The sequence below is a fragment of the Sarcophilus harrisii genome, chromosome 3, assembly GCF_902635505.1.
Source record: "Sarcophilus harrisii chromosome 3, mSarHar1.11, whole genome shotgun sequence".
In the NCBI taxonomy this organism is placed as follows: domain Eukaryota; kingdom Metazoa; phylum Chordata; class Mammalia; order Dasyuromorphia; family Dasyuridae; genus Sarcophilus; species Sarcophilus harrisii.
In genome coordinates this window covers 149,795,908-149,807,996 of record NC_045428.1, presented here as the reverse complement: position 1 = coordinate 149,807,996, position 12,089 = coordinate 149,795,908, and the positions used below count along the sequence as shown (strand labels likewise).

The 12,089-nt window shown below is 32.8% G+C and overlaps 1 protein-coding gene across 2 annotated transcripts in view; it reads left to right on the top strand.

Moving 5' to 3' along the window:
* NALCN (sodium leak channel, non-selective) overlaps positions 1–12,089 on the top strand; it is a 476,168-nt gene that overhangs the window by 405,183 nt on the left and 58,896 nt on the right. For both annotated transcript variants that reach the window (XM_031958631.1, XM_003765762.2), the window contains exons 19-20: positions 9,576–9,677; positions 10,112–10,181. In XM_031958631.1, the coding sequence (XP_031814491.1) occupies positions 9,576–9,677; positions 10,112–10,181 (172 nt within the window). The remainder of the gene's footprint in view (positions 1–9,575; positions 9,678–10,111; positions 10,182–12,089) is intronic.

Genomic DNA, 12,089 nt, shown 5'->3' with positions numbered 1-12,089 from the left:
AAATTGTTTGCCTTCTCCTTAAGATGGAGAAGAGAGCAGAGGGAGAGAATTTGGGACTTAAAATTTTGGGGGGAAGTATTAAATTTATTTTTGCATGTAATTGGAAAAAATAAATAAGAAAAAAATGAAGTACTAGGTCACTTTCTCAACTTAGCACTTGCAGGTTTTGGCGTATAATACCCAGTAGAATGACTGCTAATATCGTCTTGCCTATTTCTTAGTAGATTTTTTAAGCATTACTTTCTAATTAGGAATATGTGAATATCACTCAATATAAGGTTACTATCATGCAAGTTCTCTTTTTATCTTCTGCCTAATGATGTAGGACAAATCATATACTCTTCACAGTCTTCTTCACCAAGGATTACCAATTTACCCTTGATGCAATCTAATAGTAATGTCACAGAGTCCCTGCTAGCAACAAAGAGAACATCTTTCAAATGTCTACAAGTCAGCATTCTTGACCTCCCTCTTTTGTTTGCAAAAGGAGAGAAAAAAAAATTGAACATAGATAACTGGTTTCATCGAACTGAACTTAGGAAGTTTTGTCTGCTCTTCCCTCCCCTCCCAATCCCTGGCGAAGTGCCATATTTAGAAATTTCCTTCAGCTCTTGAAGTGACTAACAATTGGGAAAAAAGGTCAAAATCTTGAATTCACTTGAGGAGTACCTACAAAGACATGCCTCAAAGGTCAAGCTTTACATGAAAGAGCATGACTTGTATCTTACAAGACAGTAAGTGGATTATAGGTATAAAGGGAATCATTGAAGACAGAAGTTAAAAGTAATCTTTTCCTAAGGAATTACTCATCTAAATTTAACTGCCATGAAGATAGAACAAAGAGAACAATCTCTATTGGTCTTTTGAACTTAAACTAAAATATTTGTTTTTAAGTTCTATGAGGCTGGAGAATAATTCTTTACCTAAATACCTATTGTAGATGGATATAATGTGAATTTAAATATTCACCAGAGAATAATTTTGATGCCTGGTTCCAAACACACAACACTTTATCCCCCGTACCTAGAATGTGTGCCCTCCCCATTTCCATCTTTTAGAATCTCTGGTTTGTCTTCTACCTTTCTAAAAAAGGTTATCTTTCTAGGATTACTTTCCATATAAAGCCTTTCCAGATTGACCAAGGCTGCTAGTTTACTTTCTCCCAAAACTACCTTATTCAATCTATATATTTTAAATGTGTCCTCCTCATTTAAAATCAAAACTTGAGAAGAGGGAATATTTGTTTCACTTCTGTTTTTGTATTTCCCACAATGCAAGATACAAAGTAAACATTTAATAAATGTTTCAGGATAAAATTCCTCAGAAGAATCTCAAAAATCAAATATTTAGGGAAGAGAAGGTAGGGAGGGAAAATAGGTTTGAGTGGCTACCAGATCTAAATATCTGGTTCCAAGTAAATAAAGTGTAACAGCAGGAGTTTTTCAGATTAAAGTCCTTAATTAGGATAAGGTTCAGGGAGTAAAAGAATGGAGACAATGTTAGAGATATCTGAAATAATTAATTTGTTCATGTTTCCTTTAGGGATGAATATAATAATATACTACTAATAACAATAATAAGTAACATAGTACTTTAAGATTTGTGAGACATTTTACATTTACATATTATCTCATTGGATCTTCACAATAAACCTCTGAAGTAGGTCCTATTGTTATCCCTATTTTACTGATGAGGAAACTGAGACTAAGAGAAGTTAAGTGTTATGCTCAGGGTTACATAGTGAGCAAATATCAAAGGTGGGATCTAAACTAAATTTTCCTGATTCCAAGATAGGAAGCTATCCTGAAGTTCTTCTGATGTGGGAAAGCCTGTTTGACTTGAATTTTGCCCTCTCAGTCATTTTATCTGGACAATATTTAATCAGTGATGTAGTGGAGAAAGAGTTTGTAGTCTCTTCCCCATGAAGTCACCTTTATAATTGGGATCAGTTGCCTGTACTATGCAAGGCATATGTAATACTTGAAGCTTTAAAAGATTCTATTGTGTGTATTTATTCTATAAGATCTTTTTAAATGAAGCAGCTCTTCTCATATCATTCACTTCATTTTCTAAAATAATGTGTAAGCCACTGTCCCACCACAGTTTGTTTGTTTCTGCCTCTGTACTTATATACATGTTATTTTCTCTAACTAGCATGCTCTCCCCATGTTCTTTGCCAACCCATTTCTTTGCCCTCTTCCAAAAGCTGCACCAGAACTCCCTACTAGAGGAAGTTTTCTATAATTCTTCCTGCTTAATCCTTTTCAGTCTTCTGCGTGCTCCACTTTAACAGTATTAATGTGATCAATCCATACAACAACCATTTGATATAAATTGCTTCATAAAAGGAATCTTCCATTGTTTCATGTGTTTACATCCTATCTTCCCAACTAGATAGTTTTTACTCCATAAAAGTAAGAGACCAAGCTTCTCTTTGGATCTTGTTCTTCTGCACCTATATTCCCTTGTCTTTTCCTGTCTACTCCCCAACACACACACACACACACACACACACACACACACACACACACACACAAAATCTTTTAAAATACTAAGTACAAGTAAGTTTTCAATAGACCTAATTGATTCATTGGTGAGGAAAACAGTTCTCAACTGAAGTGACTGGTAAAGTACACATCTGAAAAAGCTTCCTTTTGGCTAAGAGCACTTAAAAGGTAACGATAGGCAAGCCTATATCTCCAGAGTGTGAGTATCTTATAGAGAAGTCTAGGGGAAATGTATGTATTTCCTGATATTACAGCTGAAAATAATTTCTAAGAGAGCAGACAAAACTACTTCTTCTAAGTTGCCAGTTAGTATGACTGCTGCCCACTGAAATATAAATCAACAATGGGAGAAAGGAACCAATTCTTCAACAGTACTCCTCCCTCCATAGTCTGGACCAAAAGTCCCAAATTGCCAATTAACTCAAGCTGGACTAGATAATTACAAATCCAAGTGAGCCTAAGGAAAAAATATATGTATTAATCATATCTCCAGCAACTTGGCTTTTCCCATATGGCAAGTTTCCTTTTAAAAACTATCCTTTCTTCTCTTAACCAGTTACAATTCAGCATCTTTGGAAGAGGTCAAACCAGTTCACTGCTGCTTAACGTGCCAGGTACGTCGGGCAAAACGCACCTCCAGTGCTGCCGGATGTGCCAGGTATGTCATGGAGTTCCATGGTTCTTCCAGTGGAACCTCAGTAGCACCCGCCCACAGCAGCACAAGAGCTGACTAAACAAAGGGCTGGCAGCAAAGCAAGAAAATAAATCTATTCAAATGCTGAGATAAGAGGATTAACCTCACCTCCCTCTCACAGGACTGCCAATGATAGCCTTGATTTTTTTTTTTTTAATAAAGTACCTGTTTTGTGAGAAACATAACCTGACAAAGCTACAGATTTCTTCTTCTAACACTACCTCAAAATTCATTTCTGATCTCCCAAGAAAGGAGATAATGCTGAATATTCATGCAGTGAAGATGTTTTTTGCACTTTGTTGAAACTTCATGGATATCCTTACTTCCTGACTGCTTCAAGGTTTCCATTCCACTTATTATCCATCTAGATGTATTGAGAAACAATTTAAGATTAAAAGATAGAATAAACTGATGAAAATTAAGCCTTATCAGAAATCAAAGAAGGATGTAGAGGCAAGTTGTGTTTATGTATTTATACATGTGTCACAGCTATGTAGATATGTAGATGGATAACAAGAAATATCCAAATGTGTCAAAAGGAAACTATTAAAAATATTAAATTGTTGTTGTTATATCTGACTCTTCATCACCTTGGATAGCATACTATCCAGGGGTTTTCTTGGCAAGGATACTGAAGTGGTTTGCCATTTCCTTCTCCAACATATTAAATCTTAAATTTAATATGTAATACTATTAAAATAATAATAGCTTAACCTTAACGAGCCTCAGCTCAAGGATCACTTTTTATATTAAGTCTTTCCTGATTCTCAGTGTTACTAATTCATTGCCTTCTAAAATACCTTATAGTCAATCTATTTAATATGTAATGCTACTTATGAAATCTTATAACCTGTTGAGATGATATATGTTTTATAATTTACTTGCCAAATAAGAAGGATTTATGATTTATTTGAATATGTTCAGCTGTCTATTGCACTTTATCTTATGGGAAAATATTTTAGGGTAATTATATTTGTGTTTTGTTTTGTGGTAAACATTTTATAATGTGAATTAAACTTCTATCATCAGAGCAGCTTTGTTGTTTGTTATGTCAATGAACTTAAATAACTGACCTGTTTTGGCAGAAGGTGTTGACATAAAACTTTTAAGAATACTTTAAAAAATGTTTTCATCTTCAACTTGTTCACTCTTTATTCATATTGTGATATGGTGCATTAACTATCCATGGCTCAGGTTGGGGCTTTTATTAAGACTTAGATTTGAATTGTACTCACTTAAAACTAATGAAATCAACTTTTCTGCCTTTTTTCATTGGCATATAAAAGATATGATTTTCACTAACTGTTCATTTTTGTAGGTTTATTGTAATTATACAAGATTAGATCCAAGTGACAAAATATATGTGTGTGTCTTATCAGTATATTTTAAGAACTTTTTTTTTAAAAGATTTAAACTAAATATGTTGGTAATCTTTGTTTCAAGCAAGGTGTGAAAACATTTATATGCAAGATTATACCAGAATAAAAAGGCAATCTTTTCTAGCCATTTAAGAACCAGAGGCATTAGGAATGAGTAACTTATCCTCATGATATTGACATAGATAAAATGCAGGGGTTTTCCTAATCTCAGCAAGAGGCCATTATGGAAGAAGCCAGATGCCAGAGTTTGCTATTGTTTCTCCTTTGGATGATCACACTGATACTCTAATGGAACAGGTAAGACATTTCCCAGGAAACACTCATTATGTGTTGTTATATAGTTCTACAATCACATCCTTGCATAATTGTTGCTGAAATATTTTTCCTTGTTTCTCAAGGTGATTGCATTATATTATCCAGCATCTGGCAGCACTTAATATTTATTGAATTTTTGAGGGTCTTGATTTGACCAGAATCTCTCAAATTTCATTGCTCTTCAAAGCTGAACTGTAGTTCCCTTGGAAGGTTAATAGTGTTTGATATGATATAATATAATGTAATCATACATTTTTCTGAAATGAATGCTGACTTAAAAGATAAAAATAATACAGAGGGGGAAAATTGAATCACAAGCCTCTCTCTTTTGTTACAGATTCCAAGCTTTCCCTATTTCTTATTCTAAAATTTTAATAAAGAAGACATGAAGATAGAGAACACAGAAACCAAGATCTCTTCTACTGTTTCTATAAATAATAAATGCTGTTTAAAGAAGAATGAAGTTTCTTTATAACCATTATTCTTAAGCCAATTTCTAAATCTTTTTTGATGTTGAACTATCAAATAAAATATAGAAAATTACTCCTTAGGACATATCTATTCCTTCCCCTACCCCAAAAAAATCACATATAGATTTATTTATACATGACTTTCATGGAAAAGGTCATGAAAATTCCGTTGCATGAAGGTAATATAGAAATAAAAAGAATCAGTCTTTTATGTTTTCCTAACCCAGTCGTTCAGTGAACTTGGCAAGGTACCAGGGATAATATTTTTTCAAGTGGAGATGTGTGTTTGGTAAAAAATATCCCTACATTTGAATCATCATCAGGGGGTCCTTGTCTTGTTATGTATTTGGGGGAGAGAGGGTAGAGTATTCTCCCCTGCTGGTAAAAAGAAAATGCCTCAATGTTCCTACTATGTTACAATACCACTCTAAGTAGAAAAACTAGAAGAATTGCATGTACTGTATCAGGAAGAATTTTCTCACTGAGCCAAGCAAAATGCTTCATAAGTTTTTACAAGAAAAAGTAACAAAAATTCAACTACAAGATTTCACATAATCAATCAGAAACATTTATTGAGCATCTACCATGTTCCAGGCACTGCAATAAACACGCGATACACAAAGAGGCAAAAGACAGCCCTGTCCTCAAATTGATGGGGAGGCAGTTGGAAAAGATCTTACAGATCATCAGATCCAACTCATTGCCTAACAAGAATCATCTATCTAATTTCAACAAGTGACTTATCATGTCTGTTCATCCTGCCCATAACATAAAGCTAGAGAATAATAGAAGCAGGCCTGAAATCTGATTTTTGACTCCATGTTCAGTGCATTTTAGAGAATTTCTAACATTTTTATTTTTACTATGTTATATCTTAAAGTCACCTTTACTACATGGCTATTCAAAACCTGTGATGCTCTCGCCTAATAAACATGTAGCCACTTCTTCTAAGGCCAGGTTTTTAAATCCTTTTTGTGGATTAGCCTTTTCCCCTTTGGTAATCTGTTGAAAGTTATGGACCCCCTCTTAGAACAATCTTTTTAAATGTATAAAATAAAATGCATAGCAATATAAAATAATTATTTTCAAATAGTTATAAAATTAATTTGAAAAAAAAGACAAATTAACAGACTTCCTTAAATCTATCCACAGATAAGGTTAAAAACCCCTGCTCTAAGATTTTCTTTTTTAGTTCAAGAACAACATACTAGCAACCTGCTGATTTGTTTTGCAATCATGTCTCCTTGTATAGTCTAATTAGGCTTTCCCACATGTTTCTATTTTAACTATATATGTCTGTACAGAACTTGTGTCATTGGTGTTATCACTTTTTTTCTGGGAGGAAACTTGTTTTAGATAAACAGACTGATCATTTTAAGTATTATAGATGTAGCACGTGGTTAGAGAATTTTTTTTATTTAGTAATATCCCATCTATTAGTTCTAGAGTAAAGTTTTCAAGATATTTCTCTTAAATTTTGCCTGTTATGTTTCAATAACATTCATCAAAAAGTAATTTCTAAGTGGCAGTTTCCTAGAAGACATAATTCCTTTTTCTCAATTGAAAAATGACAATTTTGAATTTGAAAAAATGATTGAGCAATAGAACATATCGGAAGATATGAGAAACAAGCATAACCTACCCTACCCCTGTCAAAAATTGTAAGAATTCCTACCTGACTACTTTGCATAAGTGAGAGGTCCACAGGTGTGAGGCAATGTTCATATTTTCAGATTTTTTTTGATACATTGAATAGCAGTGTCATTTCTCGCTTTTTTCTTTAAAAATGTTACTTGTTATGTGAGATGGATTTCTTGGAGAACAGGGATAAAGGAATACTGGGAGAAATTTTGGTGATGTTGAAAAAAGTCTATTTTAAACTCTTTAAATAAAAGCACAAAAATATGGAGAATCAATAATATATAATATCCTTCTTCATTCCCTTTCCTTTCCTTCCTTTCTTTTTTTTCTTTTTGCTTTGGCAACTTCTATGATATGTTTAGTAGTATCTTTTTGAGGGATAAGCCAAAATGGAATTAACCAGAATACTCTAGCTAGGCCAAGAGAATCTTATAGTTATCACACTTATAGGCAGGCTAAAAATTTACTCTAGAGGGATCAACTAATGAAGGAAGGTTTAGATAGTTGTCATTTGTCTATGCAGATAGGATCTGGATTCCAAGCCAACAAGAGTTTCACTAATAAACAGGAAACATGAAAAAACTGTTCTGATATGAGGTACTCTCTCTGCTATTTTATACTGTCTTGTAGGTATAGGTAACCCTGAATTTTTCAGCTGTTGATCACACCAAAAGGATATTCAGAGCTTTCCAAAAAAAAAAAAAATAAGTAAAGCTACAATGTGTGATTTGTTGAAGTAAATTTCAACCTAGTTGGTATCAGTTTTGACTTTCAGAAGGTATCTCCATAGGTGCTGATTGCCATATACTTTTTTTATATATCAATTTCAATTTCTCTCTAGAAGACAATACTGAAAGATAGACACCAACAATAAAAGAGGGGATTTTAGCTTTTCAGCTTATGACATTTAGATAACTATAACCCAAGTCATATGAATGCCCAGCAATCTCTACCATAAAAAAAAATCTCCAGAATTGTTGACAAGAACTATTCAGGTTTAATCCATTATGGAATGGTTTCACTGAATGAATCTCACTATGATGCTTCCAAGTCATTGAAAATGACATATTTCTTCCCCTCTTTATTCCAAAAAACCTCAAGTTATTCATTTGAAGATTCTATGATATTCTATTTTCTCATTGACCAAAATTATGACCTGTGGTAACAACCTAGTTTTTCAACTGATATTATAATTTAGCTATAATCTTGATGCTAAATGTTGCTTTTCTATTACCACTGCTACATGAACACTGTTTTCTGAATTAAAATCTTGACTTTGATGGAACCTTCCTCCCAAACTACTGATTGATATTTGTAACAAATAAATAGTGATGGCAGTTTGTACATTTCTTACAATAATACCAGGATGCCATATAATGCAGTATATTGGTTCGGTCATTATTTTGATCATCATCATGATTATCATCAAGACCATTCTTTAGATACCCATTAGCACATAGTACAATAATTCATGGTGCTGTGTTAAGTAAAATTAGTCTCTATCCTCTAGGCATTTATGTTCTAAGATAGACAGAAATGAAATGAATCAGAAATGCTAAATGTATGGCACATCATAAAAATTAATTCATAAATAAGGTCATCATTAAATGGATTTATTGGATTGAATGTAAAGTATATCTGAAGAAATATATCTTATGGAGCATAATATTTTTGGACTGTGTGGGGATCTCCTAATTTAAACTTGTCTTTTTACATACAACAAAACCAGAAGCCAGAAATTTCAATTGGCTTGTCTATGATTGTTCATAGCACAACTTGTACTTGAACCCAGTTTTGCTTACCCCTGATTCATTTTTCTTGCTGATACACTGCATTTTCAGGAGCATTCCTTCAGTTTTTCTATAATTAGTTAGAGGAAGCTTCTTGGAAAAGGTGGGATATTAGGTTTTTTTTTTCCTTGAAGTAATTTGCATCATAACAATAATTGCATTAACTCAGAAAATTTGTACGAGCTAAAATTGAAAGTCTGGCCATGGTTTACATAACATCTTGTTATAAGGTTCCATTGCACCTTGTTATAAGGTCCTGGAAAGCAGTGGTTTATATCATTTGTCTGAGTATGTACAGGTTCAATTTCAATTTTTCTAACTTTTAAATTCTAGGCTTGGGCACTGCTTTTGACCCTATTTTTTTTTTCATTTTTATGTGACTCTGTTGTTTGTAAAGTTCTTTCAAGTAGTGCTAGAAACCTGGAATGTTTATAATTTCAAGAACCTATTTATATCGCTCCTTGTCAGGGACCCTTCATTACAAAACCTCGATTTTCTATATCAAAGCTTAACATCATGATTTCCTATAATTATAGGAAATCATGCAACTCCAACTTCTTCAACTGTGCCATCTTTCTTTGGTTTTTGAGAACTCATTGCTGGTGTTTTGGACACTGTCTAGCCTGTTTAGCTTTACTTTCCTATTCTATACTTTATAGCTCCCCATACTTTTGCCTTGGGATAGGTTTCCTAAAAAGTAATGAGTAATTAGCAACTATGTATTATTTCTAGTGAAACCTGAAAAATATGCATTTAACTTGGGTTCTTTCTTCCCCCAGGGCTTGTACGAGACAACGCATGCTGAGTGGATCATTTGAGGGGCAGCCAGCAAAAGAAAGGTCAATACTCAGTGTGCAGCACCATATTCGTCAAGAACGCAGGTAAATGCACAGGGCAGGGAAAGCAGTGAGAGAATTTTCAGGGGAAAAATTATTTGATTGAAAGAATTAAAATGGGTAAACATCATAACTGCTACTCTTGGAAAGAAAGGATTAATAGAATAAGTTGCATCTGTGGTTAGAAGCAATAATGAGACTTATTGTCTCAAAACAAAAAAAAAGACTTTTTAAAAATTTTTTCAAATGTCATTTCTTTCACTGACTACAGAGCTATTGAAAGATCCAAAGGAAAAATTAATTTTTAAAAAGCATTAGAGACAATTGAAGAGCTTAAGCTTCTGGTGTAAAGAGTGAGATTCTAAATATATTGTATTTACATATAAAATATTAGGAGAGTTGTTCTTTATAATGGTCATTATTTAAAGGTTATAGTTTGATCTTGAAGTTTGTCACTAAATTGATTATGATTGTTTCAGGTCATTGAGACATGGTTCTAACAGCCAGCGAATCAGCAGGGGAAAATCTCTTGAAACCTTGACTCAAGATGTAAGTCTTTACACGATGCTTTGGATTTGGGGAGCAAAATTATGAATTTCCATTTAAATGGTTGTTTATACAAATTCAGTGTCTAGACTTTCAGACCATTTTTCCAAAGAGTCCTGATATTCAGTCCCAAATGGAAATTTTAAAAATGACATCACTATGATATATAATATTATTTGTAGAAGCAAAACATGTATTTTAATTCAGTGAAAACATGATATAAATAATTATTATAATTAAAGAAATATCTTTAAGTCATAAAGATTTAATGAAAAAGGTTTTATGTAATAAGGATGATGAACAGCATTTACTATTGACATGTTTAAAATGTTTTGGTTCTAATAGAGAAGATAACTTCTGCCCTCTAGAAGCTTGCATTCTAAAAAAAATTTTTAAATTTTTTAAAAAGTCTTAATCTTTCAATATCTGTTTGGTATTAAGCCAAACATTTATTTACTTAAAGCATCTATATTACTCCATACTCACTTCTTGCTCAAAGAGGAAATTGTTATTTGTTTACTGCTATAATTTGATAATTATGTAACTCAGAAGTATCAGAAATAGAGATTGTGAACTGTATGTCATCCACACCATTCCTTAATGCTGTTTGCATGTAGTCAAAATATAACTGAGAAAATTAACAAAATAGGATTAAATAAAATTAAATATTAGAATTAAAATTAAATATAATTAAAATAAAACATATAATATGAAGATTTGGCTTTTTAAAGTTGGTATCCAGCCAGTTTCTCTTTGAATTTAGCACTCCTGGTATAACTATCATTAAGTGGCACAAGGGCTTGAGCTCTAGGCATAGAGTCAGGAAGAACTGAGTTCAAATTTTACTTAAATCACTTAGTAAGAACCCTTGGTAAGTCATATAAATTGTCTGCCTCAGTTTTCTCATCAATAAAATGGCAGTAACAATATGTTTATTGTGAAGATTAAATAAATTGAACAATGTGGGGAAATTATCCAGGAGATGATAAATTAAGAAATTAAAGATAATATAAATCATTTATCTGCCTTTTCCTGAAAACTTAAGTTTTCAGCTTTAAATTTTCACTGTTGTCAATTTTTGGAAACTGGAGTTTTGATTGCTTTATCATCTGAGTTTATTCTAAATGCTAAATGATCCAGTCAAAATCACAAGCCAGCAAAGTTCATCTTCAGTGACCCGTCTTGTTTTTCTGTCCCTTCCCCTCATCCTTTCATTTCTCACTTCCAGGTACCCAGAGTTCTCTTACTGCCCAGATGACTTCTGATTTCAAAAGAGAGTGATAATCTGCTAAACCAATTCTCACTAATGTATTAGTGACTTAGTGTTTTGTCCTTCCCAGGAGAATTTTTTTAAGACCAAATGGAGAAAGCAATATTTAATCCCAAAGAATGATTCTGTAGTGATAGATTTCTAAGCACTGTGACTCCTGAGTAGAGATCTTTTGATGCATGAGGAACATTTCCAGATCCCTTCAAGTCCAAACATATAGTCAGTAGAGTGGTTCTTAGAGGTCCCTACAGATTTGCCTTTCTGTCACCACTTCCCTCAATTGCCTATTCACATCATTTCAGAAACTTTCAAAGTAGAAAACATTTTCTTCTTTCACAAAACGGAAAAAAGAAAAAAAATCACTTTTGTGAAGTTTTGGTGGAAAAATTTATTTTTTCTTCTTTAGCATGATCCAATGTAGCTCCAGTTAGATCTTTTTAAAATTATATAGCTATCTTTGTTGGCTATTCTGATTCTATGATGAAAAACTGAAGATTTCATTCAATCAATAAAATCAATTCAATACATGCTGTATGTTGTTTTACAAACTAGAGGACACAGAAATCAAATTATAAAGTTTTCTGACTAGTAGAGTACTAGATTCCACAGTTTTCAAGGTACTATTCAAAAAAAATAGAATA